Source organism: Sceloporus undulatus, chromosome 1, assembly GCF_019175285.1.
Source record: "Sceloporus undulatus isolate JIND9_A2432 ecotype Alabama chromosome 1, SceUnd_v1.1, whole genome shotgun sequence".
Taxonomy (NCBI): Eukaryota; Metazoa; Chordata; class Lepidosauria; order Squamata; family Phrynosomatidae; genus Sceloporus; species Sceloporus undulatus.
Window position 1 is genome coordinate 264,156,385 of NC_056522.1, and position 21,831 is coordinate 264,178,215.

Genomic DNA, 21,831 nt, shown 5'->3' on the forward strand with positions numbered 1-21,831 from the left:
TTAAAGAATCGCCTCCCACTGGGCTGCAGATTTTTTTCCAAGAAAATGAAGAATGGCTTTTCTCTGAAACTCGCAGACCTCCATTTCACCCCATCGATTGCAAAAAAATAAAATAAATAAAAACCCTCAAAAGCAAACACAAAAAAACCCCAACCCACATTCCCAGAGGAAGGCTAAATAACAGTATTGACCTTAACAGCATGTTTCCTCCAATCTGGTGTTCTGCAGATGTGTTGGACTTCAGCTCCTACCATATCCAACCTCTGTGAATATGCTGCTAGGGATGATGGGCATTGTAGTGCAATATATCTGGCATGGAGTTGGGAAAGACTACTCTAAACAAGTCACCTCTGACAATTACTGGAGCCCAGAGCTAATGGTGAGTATGTAGGTAGATCAGTCCCACTGACAAAGGCTGCATTCGCACTGCAGAAATAGCCTGGTTTGGCACCACTTTAACTGCCATGGTTCCATGCTATGCAATTCTGGGAAATGTAGTTTGGAGCTCTTGTGCCACAATAAACCACAGTTACCAGAATTCCATAGCATGGAGCCATGGCAGTTAAAGTGGTGTCAGACCAGTTTATTTCTGCAGTACATATGCAGCCAAAATAGTCCTGCTCCAGTTGGGACTAACAACAGTATTCAAGGCTAGGTATGTTTTGGGGGCCTACATTCAAGCAACAGCATAGGACACATTCTCCAACTAATGGGCCAAGAAGAGAATATAATGCAGGTTGTGTCTCTCTTATCTGGATTTTCTAAATTCAAATTACTCCAAAGTCTAAAATTGTCTACATGGGTGATCAGATAGTGGCACCTTTGCCTTCTGATTGTTCGGTCTACACAAACTTTGTTTCATGCATAAAATTATTTAAAATATTATTTATAAGATTACCTTCAGGCTGTGTATAAGGTATATATGAAACACAAATGAATTTCATGTTTTGATTTGAGTCCTCTCTCTAAGATATCTCATTATGTATGTGCAAATATTCCAAAATACTTCTTGTCCATTTAGGATCATTTCAAAGCATTTTGAAATCAAAGCATTTAGGATCAAAGCATTTAGGATCAGGGGAGACTCAACCAGTAATGCCATTTAAGGTAACTTACTCCTTTGCTGCTTTAGTTTCAAATTCTCAGTGGTTAGTTGAGAGATAACTTGAGAAGCCTATAAATAACACCATAGAAGAAAACAAAGGTCTGGTGTCTTTAGTTAAAGGTATTTAGGCAGGCTAAGAGACCGTGTGCTGTCGTTGTTTGAGCACTGGACTACGACTCTGGAGACCAGAGTTCAAATCCCTACTTGCCCATGGTAGCCCACTGTGAGACTTTGGGCAAGTCACATTCTCTCAGCCTCAGAGGATGGCAATGGCAAACCCTCTCTAAAGAAACTTGCCAAGAAAACCCCATCATAGGTTCACCTTAGGGTTGCCATAAGTCAGAAATGACTTGAAGTAACACAGCAATAATAAATGTGGGCAGGCTGGAAAAAAAGTAGGATAAGACTTTACTTCTCATTATGTATCACCTGTACAGTTGGCCCTCCTTATCCATGGATTTTTTTATCCATAGATTCAAGCATTCACTGCTTGAAAATATTCAAAAAAGTATAAATTCCAAATAGTAAATCTTGATTTTGCCATTTAATATAAGGGACACCATTTTGCTATGCCACAGTATTTAATGGGCCTTGAGCATCCATGGATTTTGGTATGCTTTATGTTTTAAATTTCACATTGTTTAATTGCATTTTAAGGGGGTGGGGGTGGGTTGAGGGTTCGGACTGTAATATTTTAACCTTGTAAGCCACCCCATGAATGTAGAGAGGTGGGATATATATAAATTTTATTATTATTTATTATATTAACAGTGTGATGCAGCAGCTAAAAAGGCCAATGCAATTTTAGGCTGCATCAATAAAAGTAGAAATAGTGCAACTGTATTCTGCTTTGGTCAGGCCACACCTGAAATATTGTGTCCAGTTCTGCACACCACAATTTAAAAAGGATGTTGAGAAACTGGAGTGTGTCCAAAGGAGGGCGACTAAAATGGTGAAGGGTCTGGAAACCATGTCCTATGAGGAATGACTCAGGGAGCTGGGGATGTTTAGCCTGGAAAAGAGAAGGTTAAGAGGTGATATGATAGCTCTGTTTAAATAGTTGAAGGGATGTCATATCCAGGAGGGAGCAAGCTTGTTTTCTGCTGCTCTAGAGAATAGGACCCAGAACAATGGATGCAAGCTACAGGAAGAGAGATTCCACCTCAACATTAGGAGGAACTTCCTGACAGTAAGAGCTGTTCAACAGTGGAACACACTCCTTCCTCGGAGTGTAGTGGACTCTTCCTCCTTGGAGGTCTTCAAGCAGAGGCTGGATGGCCATCTGTCTGGGATGCTTTGACTGAGAGTTCCTGCATGGCAGAATGGGGTTGGACTGGATGGCCCTTGTGGTCTCTTCCAACTCTACAATTCTATTCGTTTAAAGTGTCGCTGTACCATCTCAGAGCCCAGAAAGGCTCCCGAGGTGATGAACAAATAAAAATATAAAAATATTCCATAAATTAAAAAACAAACAAACCCAAAACTGGAGCATTAGCTTTTGTGGGCTACAGGCCAATTTTTCAGACACATGACACATTCTCTGCTCTGGGCCACCAAGTCTTTGGCATCATACTAGGTCCAAGAGGACCAACAACCTGCTTACTGCGACTGGATGTCCCTACATATTATATGAAATACCTTACAAGGCTGCAATATTAGTTTTCCATGACCACTGATGAAGACGCATAGTCGAAACGCGTTTGGTCTCTGTTTGTTCACTTTGCAATTGTAATGGGTGTACTGTGCTATCCCTTTTAATTTTCTACTGAGAGGTGCAAAGGAATTTATCTGCCATTGTACTGGCATTTTGTATGTTTGACACCTCCTTATGTTCTGTTATACTGTTTGGGATTTGCAGTTTTCAAGCCTAGTACTGACTGGCAACACTAGCCTTGTGTTTGTTAGGGTGAGGCTTACAGGCCGGCACAAGCCTGTTTGTTTATAGGATTGCATATACTTTATGCTTTTTATTTCCTTTTAGCATCTCATTGCAACATATTGTTTTAATAAAATTACTGTTTCTTATTTTCATTCCCCCTAGACTTGTTGTCCATCCACTTGTTTGTTTTAGTTTAGGGTATCACCTCCCAGTTTTCTGTCAAACCAGATTATTCCTGCAGTGTGGACGCAACCGTAGTCTTTCCTCACACAGGACCCACACCAGCAGACGTCATGCTGCATGGAAGGGCAACCTGAGGGGAGACCTTCACCCGGGGACACTGGGTTTCTTGGGAGGAACAGCCACTGTTTCTCCCAAAGCACAACACACAAGGCACACACAAGTAGGCCGAAAGCCCAGCAGTTGTGCCCTCTCTCTCCCACAGGGCCTTCTTTGGCAGGCTCCCCATCGAAAGTGCTGCGAATGTCCCCCCAGAAGGGCTTTCCAGGAAAAAGAGGACTCCCTCAGGGCCCTCACAGCAAAGGAGGACAAGGCACAGAAAAATGGGAGGCGATTTGAGAACAAGGAAACGCCCAAAGAAAAACTAAAAACACTCCTATGAATGTCAATTCATGCTTCTTAGTCTCCCTCAAAATGGAGGGCCTTTGGGAATTCCTCCTGGGCAGAAGGTGGAAATGGAGGGTGTGTCCTGGAAGAAAGGGAGGATGCCTGGTCTCCATGGGTGAACTTATCCTGGGTGCCTCTTGGGAAGATTTCAGAGATAGGACTGTCTTTGCCTTCCTTGGAGGCTGAGAGAGAGTGTGACTTATACAAGGCCATGAAATGTAGGACAGGCCCTGGAAAAGGAGGATGCCTGGGCACAACCTCGGCAGCCCTGGCATCCCCCATGTTGGGGTGGGTTGACCATGAGGACCTGGGAGCAGGGTGGCCAGCTGTCCTCCTTTTCCAGGACATGCCCTACATTTCAGCCTTCTGTCCAGGAGGGATTCTAAAAGGCCCTCCCTTTTGAGAAGCACAAATTCACATCCTGAGTATTTCGAAGCTTTTGTCTTGTCGTGTTCTCCTTTTCCCTTTGCACGTCCTCCATTCCGAGAACCATGATTGTACATTCCTATGAGTGTTTTGAGCTTTTCTTGGGCCATGTCCTCCGTTTTCCCTTGCAGGTCCTCCATTTTGAGACGCATGACTTCACATCCATGGGTATTTTTAGCTTTTATTTTGTCGTGTCCTCCATTCCCCATCACCCCAAGAACCAGGAGCCCCCATCCCTAGGAATGTCCCTCCTCCTCAGCCTTCCTTAGGCCACGTCCTCCATTTTGGACCCGCGCAGAATCTTCCCTCTCTCTCGGTTGTTCTTGTGACTGTTTGGAGGTTTCAATAACCCGAAGGTCCATTTACTGCTGCCAGGGGCTTTTAACTGTTGTGAAACTGGTGGGAGCGCAGGGGGGGGGGGCTTCTCCACTCTGCATTGTGAGATCGACGCATTATTATTATTATTACCTTTATTGTGAGCCGCCTGGATCCTGGCGGAGAGGCGGAATATAAATAAAATGATATCACCATCATCATCATTATTATTATCACCATCATTATTAATAATATTATCACCATCATTACTATCATGATTATTCTCATTCATTCTTCTTTCCCCTCGCAGCCCTCCATTTGACGGCGGCGGCGGTGTCTCCTTCTTCTCCTTCTCCCCTTGAGTCCCTGGGGCCTCTCTCCCGGGCCCGGCTTCCCTGCCCGAGGGCGGCGCTTGGGCCTTATGGAGGCGGAGGCAGTGTGCCCTGCCTCCTTCCTTCCTCCTCCTCCTGGAGAGAGCTCCTCCTTTGGATAAAACCTTCCCTTCTGGGCCGGCAGCCGTCAAGTCCGTGCAGCAGGCGCCAGAAGCCAGAGCGGGAGCGGGAGAGCAGGCCGGGCGGCGTAGTGCAGTGCAGTGCAGCGGAGTGAGTCAGGCGCATCCTTGGCAGCGGGTTCCCGGCGTCGGTGGAGGGACGATGTACCCCTTGGGCTCCAGCTGGAACATCTCCTTCGCGGGCTGCGGGTTCCTGGGGGTCTACCACATCGGGGTGGCCAGCTGCCTCCAGGAGCACGCCCCGTTCCTCGTGGCCAACGCCAGGACCGTCTACGGAGCCTCCGCCGGAGCCCTCACCGCCACCGCCCTCGTCACCGGCGCATGCCTCGGTAAGCGCTGCTAGGAGGCTGGCTGGCTGAGAGAGTGTCCCTCGGGGACTTCATTTCCCAGCAGCCTCAGCCACCTGGGCCAGTAGGTTGGGACTCTGGGAGACGCAGTCCAAAAGCCCCTTAAAGGGCCCGTTTGGGGACCACTGTTAGCAGTGATCCTCAAACTGGGTCCACGCCTTTGAGAGATTGTGGACTTCAGCTCCCAGAAGCCTCAGCCACGTCGGCCAATAGCTTGGGATTCTGGGAGCTGAAGTCCACAATCCCTGAGAGGGCACAGTAGTGGAATCAGTTCAGTATGTACTTCTGTAGTGTGAAAGGGCCCTAAGTAGGGTTGCCAGAGTGAAAACTGGGGAGGGCTCCTGTACCTTTAATGTCTGTGTAGCAGAAGATGGAGTTTCAGCTTGTAAGCACACACACACTCCTCTCTTTGAAAATAACATTTGTTGTTGTTGTTGTTGTTGTTGTGAGCCTTCAAGTGGTTTCTGACTCATGGGGTTTTCTTGGCAAGTTTCTTCAGAGGGGTTTGCCATTGCCTTCCTCTTTGGCTGAGAGAGTGTGACTTTGCCCAGTGGGTTTCCATGGCTGAGATAGGATTCGAACCCTGGTCTCCCAGTTGAGCTGCAGAAATAGTCTAGTTTGAGACCGCTTTAACAGCCCTGGCTCAGTGCTAGGGAATCCTGGGAACTGTAGTTTTGGGAGAAATATTTAGCCTTCTCTGTCAGAGAGAGCTCTGGTGCCACAATAAACTACAATTCCCAGGATTCCCTAGCACTGAGCCAGGGCACTTAAAAGCGGCCTCAAACTGGGATTATTTCTGCAGTGTGTTTTGGACCCCAGAGCCGCAGTCCAACACTTGAACCACTGACTCTAAAAACAAATTTCACCATAATAAATATTGTGTACCAGTTTGGCCATGGAAACCCCCTGGGTGGCCACAGGCGTCAGTGTCAGAGGATGGCTGTGGAAAGCCTTGCTCTGAACCAGTCATGCCAAGAAAACTACAACTTAGGGTCCCATAAGTTGACTTCAATTCCCAGTTCAGCTATGAAAACCCACTGAGTGACCTGGGCAAGTCACACTTTCTCAGCCTCAAGAGGATGGCCATAGCAAACCCCCTCTGAAGAAACTTACCAATAATACCTCATGATAGGGTTGTCTTAGGGTCGCTAAAAGTCATAAACAACTTCGATTCCCAGCTTGGCTTTAAACCCACTGGGTGGCCTTGGGCAAGGCACACTCTCTCAGCCTCAGAGGATGGCCATGGCAAACTTCCCCTGAAGAAACTTGCCAAAAAAACCTAGGACAGGGTTGCTTTAGGGTTGCCATAAATGACTTGAAAGCACACAGCAACAAATATAAAACCCACCTTGAGCCTTGAGGAGAGGTGGGAAAGAAATGATGATGATGATGATGATGATGATGATGATGATGATGATTAATTTCTCTCTCTTGACCAGTGCAGGAGAAAGTTGAGAGGACCTGGGGGTTGCCCTCAGGGATTGCCAAACCAGGGTTTTGACTTATTTTAGGGGGAAAGATGTCCAAATCCTCAGTATTTGCATTCTTTGGGTTGTGACACAGAAAACCCGGAAAAAACAACAACATAGGAATGCTAGTGTTTTTTTAAACTCATGGTGGACTCTTTTTGTGTGTGTGGTATATATGAAATTACCTCAGCCTGAGTCACACTGTCCCCTGACAACCTGTAGGCATGGTCCTGTGTGTTTGTGTGTTTCTCATGCATGGTTTCAGAGTGTCATTTCAGTGCGTGTGAGAGGAGGTGGGTGGTGATTATACAATAATATGTTTATTCCTCACAAAGGTGCTGATGGGGAAGTTTAATGGTAATAAAGATAGACCTGGCAAAGGCAAACCCCCTCTGAACAAATCTTGCCAAGGAAACCCCATGATAGTTTTGCCTGTGTGTGTTGTGTGCCTTCAAGTCATTTCCAACTTATGGCAACCCTATCATAGGGTTTTCTTGACAGGATTTGTTCAGAGGGGGTTTGCCATTGCTTTCCCCTGAAGCTGAGAGAGTGTGACTTGACACCCAGTGAGTTTCAGGACTGAGCTGGGAATCAAACCCTGGTCTCCAGAGTTGTAGTCCAACACTCAAACTATTGGCTGGCTCACAGGTTGTCCTAAGTGTTGCCCTAAGTCAGAAATGACTTGATGGCACCCAACAACAAAAGTCAATGTGAGCATGTGTTGTGGGGAGACAGTCTAATAAATACGCCGCTGTTTTTGCCACTGAAGTGTAAAAGCTTGCCAGAGTTAATAATTGCTTAGCTGGTTATGAGATGTATTCCAAAAGCCATTCATGCCAGTAGTGTTCAGGCTTTGTGGAATCTAGTGTCTGTCCCCCAATAACTTATGTATGTGTGTGTTGTGTCTTCTGTTTCAATCCTGATGTATTATTGTCTGATCTCTTCTGGGGCCTGGCATACAATAAAGCTGCATGTCCTCGAAATTAGATCATCGGCTGTCTGCTTTCTAGCTCTCTCCAGGCCCACACATGCGCACACTTTTGCTCCAGAAGGCAGCATGGGCATGCAATAGGGGGAGCTCACTGTCCTTTGAAAAGATAGTGAGAATTGTTTCTTTAATCTTTGAAATCTTCTGTTGGGGGCTTCTTGTAACCCTGCACCAAAGGCATTTTATCCTCTCTGGGGATGTGTTTTGAAAAAGAGTTTGAAGGCTGATATCCTATGGACACTTACTCATGCTTAATCTTGTGTAAATATGGTTCACCTTGATCTGCAAGACTCCTGTGTTGGGCTGGGGGTTGAACTAGATGACCTCCAATAACATTTCCAACTCTATAAAGTTCAGTAATTCTCCCTTCTCTTATTGCCTCCCCCAATAGTTGTAGTACATTGTGCCTTACACAACACACACAGAGTCGGAAATCTAGCAGAAACAACATTGTGTGTCCATGCTGGAAAAGCCTCTCCAGCTTAATGTCTTTTGCCTTGCAGTGAGTTACAGAAGAAAAGATATGAGGTGTGAAATGGCAACCTCACAACACTAGTTATTACATTTATTCTTGGTCTTTTCCCCTTCTGTTCCTGAGCCTCTTGAACTGCAGGCTTGTGTGTTCTTGTGTGTCTTAGGTGCCTTCAAGTCCCCTGTTGACTTATGGCGACCCCATTAATTTCACAGGGTTTCTTTAGGCAAGGAATTCTCAGAGGTGGTTTTGCCAGTTCTGCCCTTTGAAATATTGCCTGCAGCACCTGGTATTCCTTGGGGTGTTCTCATCAAGTCATACAGTGGTACCTCGGGATACGAATTACCCAGGTTACGAAATTTTCGGGATACGAAAAAATCCCATAGGGAATTATTGTTCCGGGTTACGAATGTTTTTTCGGGTTACGAAAAAACTTCGGCGCTATTTTAAACGGAACCGCGGCTTTTCCCCATTAGCGCCTATGGCATTTCGGCTTACGAAGGCTTTTCGGGTTACGAAAGCGGCCGCGGAACGAATTAATTTCGTAACCCGAGGCACCACTGTATTAAACTGGAGGTGGATAGCTGTGCTTCTTCAGATGTTTTGGGACTGCATCTCCCACAGTCCTTTACTAGACTTTGCTGGAATTCAAAAAGATAGCCATGTTAGTCTAGATCAGTATGCAAAAGGAATTTGTAGCACCTTTGGTCCTATACAGATAGGCCAAAATAAAGCTGCTTCGGGTCACTTTGGAGGTATGGTGTTTCAATGATGCATGCGTCCTAAGAGTACAGAAGCAGCACCAAAGCTGCGCTCCAGTCCTTAGGACTGGATCGTGGCTTTGGTGCGGCTTCCGGACTCTTAGGATGCATGCATCATTTTAACAGCATACTTCCAAAGTGACTTGAAGCAGCTTTATTTTGGCCTATCTGTATGGGGCCTTTGAGACTAAACCGATCATGTTGGTTAGGATTGATGGGGGTAAAAGGTACAGTCCCTGCTAGATGGGATGGAAGAAGACTACAATCATTCTTGCCTTAACTAGCTTTCTTTTCTTTCTTGTAAATAGCAGAGGGCATTCACACTAGGTTTTTGTCCTGAGGAGATTATCACCGCACCGATGAATATCGGGATCGTTGTTCCCATTACGTTTTGTGTTCCTGAATCTTTCTGAGTCGTTTTACCCCTGTTGTTATTCATGCATGTGATTGTTTTGGGATACAATGGAGCCGCCTCAACTCCCTTGAACAATACAGAGCAATCTCAATTCAGTAGCGTATTAACACTGTTGAAGGTGCTGATTGATGCAGATCTTTCAAAAAGATGCAGGGAAAAACTTGGTATCGAACATCCCGAGACAAGTGGCTTTTAGGTAGCCCCCCCCCCCAATGCACCAAATGCATTCGGGGTAAGTGTGAACAGCAAGGAAATAGTAACTGGGTTATTTCCGTAGTGTGACTGCCCTCGCAGTATTAGGGTAGGGAAGCCAGTTGAAAACCATGATGTAATTGGAGGGAAGATTTTTGCTTTTCCTCCTTTTATTGTTTTCCTGGGACTGTAGGATAACTATGGCTTTCTCCTCTGCTCCCATTTTCTCTGGCACTTTCACTTCCATTTTCCATTAACTGTCTGAATCCATGGAAATTGTACTTTATTTTAACTTTGAATTTTAAAACTGATTTGCTTTAGTATACCATAGTTAAGACTAATGGTTTATCCAGATTCTGACATAGCACTAATGTAAAATTAATTGACCATCAAAGGAAAATTTCTGACCATTTCCTGTTGACCAGTGTGTGGATATTTTAGATTAGTTTTACAAGAAACCACATCTTGTGTTCTAACTGCTTATTATTTCAAAATTTGTATTTGTATGTGTTTTTTTGTTTTGTTTTGTTTGTTAAGGGATGAACTGTAAGGTGTACCAAGGACTTGTCCTGACCTGTAGTTATATCTTTAGAAGAATTCGTACTGGGAACTATTCACATAAACTTGAATTTTGTAGCAGTAGAACAATCTGCCTTCCCATGTCCCTGTGAATTTCCACATTTGAACTCTGTCCCATGGCCACTGCAGTATTTGGGGATCACTTGATGTGCTTGTTTTCTGTCAGAAGTCTAATTTCCAAACTGCTAAAAACACTTATAAGATGCTCTAGAAGCTAGCCTGAAGCTATTGTGAGATCTTTCTGCATTAAATAAAGGGGTACTACTTCCCCACCCCTTCCCTCAGTCTAAAGCAATGTTTCCAAAACTTTGGTCCTCCAGATGTTTTGGACTTCAGCTCCCAGAAGCTCCAGCCAGTTTGGCCAACAGTCAGAGATATTGGGAGCTGAAGTCCAAATCATTTGGAGGATCAAAGTTTTGGAATCACAAGGATGTGAGCTAGAAATATCACAGATGGTATGTCCTGTTTTCAGACTGACTGCTGTCTGTAGTCCTTTCCCCATTTCACATTGCCCAATCTAGGGAGGTTGTGCTCTGTGAAGGCAGAACTTCTCTCTCTGTGCCTTCCATTGCTTTGATTTTGTTTAGTTTTGTATGTTATGGGGTAGGTGCGGAACTTTGAAAAATTACTTTTTGGGAAATACAAGTTCTAACATCTTGTAGGCAGTAAAGGAGTTGAAATCCGAAATATAATTTATTCACTTTCTGTTTAGATGTAATTTTTCATGTGACAGAAGTAAAAATGCCCTTCTAGTGCATATTGGGATCTACCTACACCAAAGTAATTTTTCTATTCATTAGGAAAGTGCTAACACTTCTGATGTTCTTGCTGATTATTGAGTCAATTCTAAGCAACTCAAAATATGGATTTTCTTGAAGGAACGAATTGGCACTGCTGGCTGATTTTCCCCACTCCTCATCCCCCCCACCCATATCTGTTCCCATTCTGCTGGGGAACGCTTCACAGTAGATTTGGGGCATATGGAAGGGGAAAAGAGGAGGAAGGGAACTCCTGATGCATGAATAGATATCTGTTTACAACTTCTTGGTTTTAGCCCCATAAAATCTGGAGAATAATTATGTTGTGTTGAAATGAAGCATTTTTAACAGTTGCCTCAAACAGTGGCGGTATATAACAATGCAGGTTTGTTTCTGCTGAGTTTTGGATCCAGGATTCCTGTGTGGATAACAAATTCTGTGGATGCTCAAGTCCCGTTAAAAACCATGACATTGTATAATGGTGTCTTTTATATAATACGTCAAAATCAAGGCTTGATTTTTGGACATATATATATATATATATATATATATATATATATATTCAAGCAGTGAATAGTTGAATCTGTGCATAAAGAATCAGTGGATACAGAGGGTCAAATGTGTGAATGTGTGAGATATATATTACTTTCCCTCTTACGTACCTTCAAGTTATTTTTGATTTATGGTGATCCTAAGACAACCCTACCTCTGGGTTTTCTTAGCAAGATTTGTTCAGAGGAGAGGTTTGCCCTTGCCTTCCTCTGAGGCTGAAAGAGTGTGACTTGCCTAAGGTCACCCAGTGGATTCCCACTGCTGAGCAGAAATTAGAACCCTAAATATCCCAGAATCCCAGTTCAGCACTCAAAACCTTACACCACACCGGCTGCACTAGCCCTACCTTCAAATATAACCACAAGGTACAAGACAGAGAGAAGACAAAAAGAAAGCAAAAAGAGAACAGCTAACTAAACACTGCATGGTTTTGGCAGAATGCTGAAAGGCAATGTCATAACCAGTGCATTATGGCAGATGTTAAGACGTTACGCTTGTTAAAGCCTGTTTGATGGAGGTTTCAGGGCAATGTATGCATCCATTGTTGTAGGCTCTTTAAATTGGTGCATGTGCCACCTTCAGAGATGAACAGTTTTACTTTTGATGTAAGCTCTTTCATTCAATAAGAACAGAGAAAACATGCAAATATCTTGGGATGTGGTGTCCTTTTGGAGGTCATTGTGGTAGATGCTTTCTGTGAGGGTGTGTGAGTGAGACTGAAATAAGCTTCTTTGACCTGCACAATGCCTCCTGTAGCACCTTCTTTCTGTGGAAAGGTAAAAGACCTACCTAGCTATGACAATTGCCTTTTTTACAGCCTGAGGTAGGTCACTTAACATATTGACTGACATTATTAACAATCCGGTAGTATCTGTTTTATTAGGTGCCACCTGCCCAAACAGTTGAGGAGTCCTGGAATATAGAATACAATTAGTTGATTTCCCAGCTCTGCTTTGTAAAACAAGAGGCTGTGGAATTGTGATTGCACAGACAGTTCTGCTGGGCATTGTGATTACTATGATTGTAAGTTCCAGTTATGATTAATTATTAATCATGTCTTCAGTTTTAATTAGGATGATGATCTTGCTCGTAGTCAACTAACAAATACGTTTAAGCTTGTGCTTTTTACAATTTGAATGTAGTTTTTCAGCTGATAGTTGTAGAGTTCCTGAGGCATGAGTGGAAACTTTCAGCGTGTTCTCAGTCTTTTCCTTATATTCCAGGAGTCCTAGTGCTAATAGTTCAGGTGCAACAAGGCCTGAACTATGATGGAATCCAACTCCTGGATATATGATAGGAAGAAAATTTCCTGCTTGCAGCTTTGGAGAAATAGGAAAAGTGATATTTTCCCAACCCATTAATGGGAGTAGGAAGGAGCCTGTGTCTACCAAGGAAGGGTCAAGCAACCATAAGGTGTTACATAGGTGTTAAGTAATGATGGAACAAATATCCTGTCTGTTTCACACATTATATGGCAGCTAATGTCTATATGTCAGTAGACAGACTTGGTTTTCTGTATGTTACATGTCTGTGTAAGCTTGCTTGTTTCACTCACATTATCTATTCATGTGTGCATGTGTACACTTAACATGTTTACATTTACTTTTCATAGCAGATTTGGGCAAATTGTGGCTCTCTAGTAGTAGTCAGAATACAATTCCCATCAGCCCTATCTAGTGGTGAAGGACTATGGGAGTTGGAGTTCAGAAAGCATCTGGAGGGTCCTTTTCTGCTTTACTCCATAAAGTTGTGTCCAGATGTTGTGCATGTGCAAGACAACTCCCACAATTTATTATTGTCCTGCTACTCTCTACACACCCCTGTGCTGCCTGAAGTTTCTTTCCAGCCATGGTGGGGATCTGCAGAATAGTGGGGTCTCTTTCATATGGGACTGCTGTGTGAGCCATCTTTTGTTCAAGAGTCAATGGTGCTTTATGCTCCCTCATGTGGGGATTTCTCCACAGTGAGGCCCTACTGCAAACAGGTCTTACCATTGTCCTATCATTGCTGAGTCAGTGATGCAAGAGGCCCCTCATTTTAATTTTACTGCTAGGCAAATTAATTTCTTGCACAGATTGACAACTATAGTGCCAAGGTACAATCAAATAAATTACATCCAATGTTCTGGGGATTTAAAATGGGAATTTCTTCTACTTTTGCTCTTTAGTCTGTTATTTGAAAGGCAGTTTTAATGTCATATGTGATTAAGGCAGCAATCCTATGATGTACCTGAGAATAAGCAGCACTGAACTCTGCAACATGTACAGTATAGGATTGCTGTATAGGGCAGAATCCTATTAGCTAGCCTTAATTAGAGTAGACCAATTGACTCAATTGTTGAATGGTGAATCAATGCATAGTTAAACTTAATTGATTCAATGAGTTTACTCTAGTTGGGATTAGAGTAGGATTTAGGCCTAGATTACCTTCTGTGAATACCACAGATTCACAATGTAAACCTTACTGAAAATTTTACTTCGTGCTCAAGGAGGCACAAGCCTTGGAGGCTCTGATCCTTCTTCCCAAACCTTTTTATGTGTAAAATTTACACATGCGTTTAGTTAAAAATTGAATTTACTTATTTCTAATTTGAATGATGTTATTTCCTTACAAAATGTTAAAATCTGAATATACATGACTGTGCAAATGAAAAATATGCAAACTTAATAAACAACATATTTTTATTCATATATACTACATTGAGTGGGGGGCATACAGCATCCACATGTAGATGTAAAGGGGGTGTCCCAAGGGTAAAAACTTTGAATAGCACAGGTATAAATCATTCCAATTTATCCTTTGCCCAGTTTCTGTAGCACTAAGTAAGCTAGGACCTCTCTCACTCGCTCGTGGTATGTGTACATACATTCTCTTTGGGGTTTGGAGGCAACACCGGGCATTTTAGAAAAGTAAATGGCAACTGAGACAGGAGCTGAGAGCCTGATGAATATGAAGTGTCAATATAAATTAGGATGGAGAGAAATGAGGTAGAAACCCAGAGCTGTGTTAATAAGAACACCTTTTAATGTAAGCAACATTAATGGTTATTACTGCTGATTTAGTGCACTGCATGTGTAGGAGGTAAGAGTTATTTTCCCAGTGAGTAACAAGACTTACTGGTTTTTATGGGATAAGATTTTGAAATGCTTTCAAGATGAAGCTAAATGCCCCTGAGCTCCTGTTAAACTGGAAATGCTCACTGGAAATGGTTCAGATGTGTGCTCACTTCTATTTAATTGTGGTTCATGGAGGAAAATCAATAATTAAAATGAAACACAGATGCTCTTAAAGCAAGAAATAAACACACCTTTTAAATCACTGCTGTTCTCTTTGTATTTCTGGATGGACAATTTGTGTAAGCAGTGTCAAAGAGTGCCTTCTTCTTCAGCAAGGAATCCTTTATACTGGATTATGTATGTGTGGCAAAGAAAGCCCTGGATGTCACATTCCAAGTTTATAAGCAGGTGATACAGCCTTTTGCCCAGCTCTCATACAAAAGATAATCTTGCATTCAGTATCCACGTAGGTTGTGTTATCTGGACATGATTGCGTGATTTTATAGTTCATTGGAACTAGCCCCTAGAAAGTGGTCCTTTTGAGACCAAGAGACTGGGCATGGTGGGAGGTTTGGTTTGCTCAGGCTGCTGCTTGAAGAACTGTGAATTTTTACATTATTTACATCAAGAAAATTGCATCTAGTTGTTATACCACTATCTATTCTTATGGGTAGTACATCATGAAAATTGTATATACTACATCAAAGTAATTGTAATCATCAATCTACCTCTTAATGTTCTGGTTTGTAATGCTTTGGGTGGGGATGTTTGTTATTCATAATAATTCTTTCGAGATTATTTGATATGTTTATAGACAACAATGCTAATTAAAATTTTGGGGAGCAACTCATATAGTGGGATTTGCCTATGAATGCTTACCAGGAAATCCCACTGACTTCCTAGCTTGGACTGATTCTGCATTACACTCATGTTTTAGCCATGCAGATTTCTCTGGAGCGAAGACAGTAATTTTCTGATAATGGATGGAAAGGACAATTCTGGGCTAAGATTTTGCAAACTCAGGTCTATGGCTTCCTTTATTGAGTCTTTTCACTTGAAACATGGTCTTCCTCTTGTCCTTCTGCCTTCCATAAGAGCGTAATGTAAGACCATTATTGGCTTTTCTAATGAGTCATGTTGTCTTATGAAGTGTCCAGATCAGGATAGCCTCAGTTTAATCATTTTGGCTTCTAGAGAATGTTCAGGCTTTATTTTTTCTCAGATCTATTTATTTTTTTATTTTTGGAATTTCATTATATCTATAAAACTGTCCTCCAGCATCACATTTCTAATGAGTTTAATTTCTTCCTGTTAATTTTCTTCATTATCCAGTGCCATACCCATACATAAAATTCAGAAATACTATGGTCTAGAAGATTCTGACATCATTTTCAATGCTGTATCTTTGCACTTCAGCATTATATCTAGTTCCTTCATAGTTGCCCTCCCTAGTGTTCTTCTGGTTTCTTGATTATAGACTCCATTTTCATTAATGAATGAACCAAGACATAGAAAATCTTTTAACTATCTTGACGTCTTCATCATTGACTTTCAAATTATAGAAATCATTTTGGATCATTATTTTTGTTTTCTTCATATTCACTCCTAATGCTGCTTTTGCATCCTTTCCCTTGACTTGCAGCATTTCTGATTCCAGGTCTTTGCTGGAATATAATCTCACATATGTATCTTAATTGTTGGTGTTCTGTGAACTCCACATCATTTAAGGTATTTCTCACAACATACTGTATGTGGTTTTTGCCTGGAACATCTTTTCCACATCTTGACCCAAAGCAGGTGAATACTCATTCACATGCTCCCTTAGCACTTACACTCTGTCTAATTGCTGACAGAATGGCAACTCATTTCCAAAGGCACCCATGACACATTGAGTTTGAAGAATATCTTTTCATGACAGATCACATTTGTCAGCTCAAGTCTCTCTCCAAGAAGGCAGACTAACTCTGTGTATACTGCCATCATAAATTGTCATCAACAAGAAGTTATTTGAGGGGATCTTACTAGCTTTCTGAAGCATCACTAATCTTTCACATAGTCAGCAGAACCTGTAAAGCATGTAAGGACATTTCCATTGGTGAGAATTCATGCACATATACGTTCTACATGCTGCAATAGAGAAGGCTGCATATTTGTTTGATGCGATAAAGATGTTTGACATTCCACAGAGGTTTGCATAAGAGGATATATGAAGAGTTTTATTAGTGTCTTCCTTAAGACCTTATGTTCCAGCCTTGATCCAGGACCCTGCACTGGCTATTCTGTGATAAAGACTATTTTATCGGGTGATAAGGCAGCAAGTTTCCATGTGACTGCAAAATGAGAGAACAAGGGTTTGGCAAAGGAGAACCTCTTACAAAGGAGCTATGTGTCAACGCTGTTTTTTTGCTCTGGTTACCTGAGGCTAATGATCAATAATTGTCTCTTTCTTAAGGGGTTAATTCTTGGCACATTTTACAGAAAACCACCAAGACCTTCAGTGTAGTCCAAGGTATCTTGACTTAGGCTGCATTGACACTGAAGAATTAATGAAGCTTGACATCACTTTAACTGTCATGGCTCAGTGCTATGGAATTCTGGGATTTGTAGTTCTGTGAGATATTTAGCCTTTTGTCAAGAGAGTTCTGGTGCCAAAGCAAAATGCAAAGCCCAGGATTCCATAGGATAGAGCCATGACAGTTAAAGTGGTGTCAAACTGCATTAATTTGAAGCTGTGGCAGAAGCCTCAGAAAGAAGTAAATCCCACTGAGTGCATTCTGTATTTTCCCCTAATAAATGAGTAAAAGATTACAGCCCTAACCAAGCAACCTTTTTTAAGGAAATGTAACCTGTCTTGAATGTGAACAGAACATGTACCTGTAGTTTAATCTTATATTAAATTAGTATGAGATTTGCAAGCATGTGTATAATATTTGGCTTAACTGATAGAAAAAGTGACAAATGGAGATTGGCCAATATTAACTGGTAGTAAGGCATATTAAGCTGTCAATTTGTCTTGTGTTTATGCACCATGGTCAGAAACTGCATGGTCATATATTTGTGGATGGGAAGGAATCTTCCACTACGTCATTCTCTAAGGTTGTTAACTTTAATTTTATCCTTTGTTGTCTCATGTGGCGTATGGCACTTTGGTCCTTGAGCCTTTAGAATGTCTTGTCTTAAATAAGAGATGGTCGCTTGTGGCCCAGCTTATTTTTTGGTTTCCAACTCCTAGCTGCCCTAGCCAGCATAACCAATGGGAGGGCACTAAGGAGGTTTTTGTTCTTGTATGCTTTCAAGTTGTTCCACATGATGTTTTCATTATTACTTGTTTCTGTCCTGCCTTTTCCGAAGATTAGGACACAAAGTGGCTTACAGTGATAATTTTTTTAAAAATCCACAATATACAAAAGTTAAAAATAATTAAACAAGTAGAAGAAAATAAAACCAGTTTAAAACATATTAAATCACACACACGAACACAACAATCAGCAGTATCCAGCGCATTGTGTAAGATGTGCCTTAGATAATCACTCATCAAATGCCTGTCTGAATAGAAAAGTGTTTGCTTGTCTGCAAAAAGAAAGTAGGGAGAGTACCAGTCTAATCTCTTGGCAAGATTTGTTCAGAAGGGTTTTTCTTTTCCTTGAATCCTGGCCTCCAGAGTTGTAGTCCAGTGTTCAAACCACTATACCACACTGGCTCTCATTACCTTGGGAGTTGCAATCCAACCCCACTCAAAAACCATATGAAGTGCCACAGTTAAAGTTCTGCATTTGGCATCTGGGTGGGTTTTTAAGTTTAAACCTCATACAAAAAAAAAAAAAAAAAAAAAGGCCTGTTTGATCCATTTTCACAGAAAGTAAATGTGAAGTAAATGTGTGGCAGCGAATTAGTCCTCTAAAGGCTATTTGATGGTATTTCCCAGCATTCCTCACTTTTGGCTATGCTGCCAAAGGCTGCTGGGAGTTGCAGTCCAACAATATCTGGGTTACATTTTGTCCCCCTCTGCTGTAAATATTTTCTTCCTCATTGAGGATAACTTTGTCTCTGATAGGCTGGGTTGCTGGAACACCAACAAACTGTCAGATTTTATCTCTGGGGGAGGAAAGAAAGAAAGCAAAACTGAGAGGTGTTTCTTAAGGGCAGAAGGTGCTCCCTAAAGCAGGGGTGGGAACTATGCTGTGTTCTAGATGTTGGACTGGAAGACTCAGCATAACCATGCAGACGAGGCTGCTGAGACCTGCAGTTCAACAGTATCTGGAGGTTTGCATGGCTCCATCCCACATACAGGCAGGCAAGTTTAGACCTCAGATAATTGTATACGGCACCTTGAATAACATGGGAGCAAGCTGGTCATCAGTGTAAATCAAATAATATCAATGTTGTGTGTACCTTCTGGCCTTCTCCAGCTAAAAGCCAAGCAGTATCATCTTGAACTAGCCAGAAATCTCTACATCTTTCAAATCCATGATAGCGCATTGCAGCAGGGGAAGTTTTTCTCTTGGTCCCAGGATTATACAAAGTATGGTTGGTGAGGATGCAAGAGAGTGCTTTATAAGTGGCTGCCCCCAGGCTATGCATTTCCTTCCACTGGAGGCTAAATTTGTCCCTACCACTCTCTTTCTGCTGGCAGGCAAAGATCTTGTTTATCTGGGCCCTTGTACACTGGCCATTGCAGAAGATCTTTCATATTGGAGATCTTTCCTATTGCATTTTTTATCATTATCATTATGCTTTAACTGTCTTTATTAAACATTAAATTAATGTTTTTAATATAGTTCTTTATTTAATTGCTTTTTAACTTTTGTATTATGCCTTGGCTTAACTGTATTTTGTTTTAACAACCTTGGGTCACATACCTGGAGAAATGTAGGTAGGTAGGTAGACAGAATCAGAAAATCTGTGTATTAATCTGTGAACATAATAAAGTGTACACCTGGCCATTTGTCTGATCCTAATAAAAGTATTACCCACACTCTCCACATAAACACATTTTACATGTGTGCACTGGGTTTTTGTGTGTGTTTGTATATAAAATATGGGTTCTTGGTTATCTCTATTATCTCTTCTTCTCTCCTTTTCCTAATACTTGTGCCAGGGAGCAGTGCTGTTTACAGTACACAATGTTATGAATGTCTGTTCCTAATGTTCCTGTTCAAACAAAGGAGATGGCCACATGTTCCCAGAGGAGACCATTTGGCATAGGTTGTTTGTTGGTCTCCTTTCAGAGCTCTGAGACATTAAGGATATATCACAAGCAATCATGTTGGTATTGCATTTATTTCAACATATCTTGATCATACTTTGGACTGGACTGATATTTGTAACCCAAAGTGTTGGACTTTATTCCTCCCTAAAACCTAGAAATCCCCACTTTGGAGAAGTTGACTTCTGTGTCCATTTATTAGGCATTCTGTGCTCTGCAGAATTGCCCTGTGCAGACAGCCCTGCCTATACTCATTCTCCTGACTGGGGCAGCTTGGATCCTCCTTCATAAATGGAAATTCTCTTGAAGTGCTTGTTTCTCTGCAATGCAACGTAAATTACCCATCTTCCCAGGGCCTGATTTGTGGAAATCTGAACCACAGTCCTTGGATAGCCTGATGATGGGAAGGCTCTCCCTTTCTACTGCCAGTTATTGCAACCATTGTGGCTCTCAAGAGCCCTGAGTATGCCAGTTGTTTAACCAAGAAACATATGTGGAAATACTTGGCTGGCGTATTCCTTCCCTGGCTTGGGAATTATATTGCCCTAGGGAGATACCTCTTGGAATAAAGATTCTTTGCCATCATCATTGGCAGCTTACCTTGAGCAACTCAACATTGGTGGGGCAAAGTTAATTTGTAAGCCATATCCCTCAGTAAGCATGGGCACTTTATGTAAGGGCAAAGAGGGCACAGCTGTTGAGGGAAATGACCTAGCATTTGAGGCAAACTAGGAAGACTAATAGTTGGTTTTCAAGGCCATTTTGATGGGAGAGGAGTTTGAAAAGGTAGAATGGATTCTCACCACCAGTCTAGATCTGCTGCCTGAAGATCTAAATTTACAATTCAAGCTTTTTAACATCTGTTTTCGCAACACCTTGGAGGCTTCCTAATGGTTAAAACTCTCTAGCCTGAATAGCCTGGAGCTTGTCTGCATTTTAAATTTCTCAACTGCTTCAGAGATTCTACCCTGTCTCTTTTTTCCTGTGTTGTCTAAAAGATTTAGGATAAAATGGAACAAAACCCTGAAAGACAGTGAAATATGAATACTGCAGATCGGCTAATACGGGCTCAGGACTTTGGTATGTAATTATTGGATGGAAAAGTGACACATAGAGAGAAAGTCAGTCAGATCTAAGAACATAAAGAGAGCCCTGCTAAATCAGATTGAAGGTCCATTAGATACAGTTAAAAGAAAGATGCTTAAAAATGCAAAATCTCATTCCTCATCCCAATCTTAAAAGCAGTTAACACTAATAAGAAATTAAACCTAGAAAGAGTATAAAAACCATAAATATACAATTGGAATTAAAATAGAAAGAGATATCAATGAGAGTTCCACGGACAGGGAGGGGGGAGTGGGCACTTGGTTGGTGGCATAGAGTACCAGTATCCTGCTGCTGGCTCAGGACCCACAGGTTATGCTCAGTCTAAAATGAGTTATACTGGCACAAACGCAAATATTTTGTGTCTGAAAGATGGGCATAAATACATGGGGGAAACTTTTAAGTGGTTTCCATGTTGCAAATTGAGGTATAAGTGGGTATCAGATCAATTCTAGGGTAGGGCAGCCTCCCTGATTGTGCCTTTGAGTTTCTTCCACATCTGATGAGAAATTGAACACTTTCTTAATGCCTGACAAAATTTAATGCTTCTATATAAGCTATACTGCCACATGTCACATTAGACTGGTGCTGTCCTCCTGTGGAGTAGCTACAAGATTTTTTTTAAAATGGAAAGATGGACCTTCTGAATTTCCAGAAGCCAAAACCATGCAATGCATTTCCTTAAGTAAGCAATTTTCTCTGACCATGAACTCTGTACATCAGTCTTGTAGCATATTTATTTTAATCTGAAAGTGATTTGTGACTAGTTCTCATTGATCTGTGACTCACCTTTTTTGGGTGGTGCCATTCTTCTGTATGATGATGTGGCATGGACTACAGCAAGTTTCTCTTTTTCTCTCGAACAGATAGAGATTCTGTTTAGTTTTTGGTATTGAAACAAGTAATCAAGAGCATTATACTCTATATGGACTCAGGAGGCAAGTGTAGACTTTGGTTTGTGGTGCAAAGTAAAGGCTGTGACTGTGTCATTTCATAATGCCTGAGTCATAGGTTTTTTTTTTTAATCTTCTCATTCTTAAAGCAATTCTTAAAGCAAAATGAGAGCTGA

General features: G+C 41.8%; 2 protein-coding genes across 3 annotated transcripts in view; one reads left to right on the top strand and one right to left on the bottom strand.

Moving 5' to 3' along the window:
* SLC25A22 (solute carrier family 25 member 22) overlaps positions 1-21,831 on the bottom strand; it is a 723,963-nt gene that overhangs the window by 167,691 nt on the left and 534,441 nt on the right. The window lies entirely within an intron of this gene.
* The window catches only part of PNPLA2 (patatin like phospholipase domain containing 2), a 68,337-nt gene continuing 51,364 nt past the window's right edge, over positions 4,859-21,831 (top strand). For both annotated transcript variants that reach the window (XM_042466211.1, XM_042466216.1), the window contains exon 1: positions 4,859-5,192. In XM_042466211.1, coding sequence (XP_042322145.1) covers positions 5,006-5,192 — 187 coding nt within the window. In that variant the 5' untranslated portion in view covers positions 4,859-5,005. The remainder of the gene's footprint in view (positions 5,193-21,831) is intronic.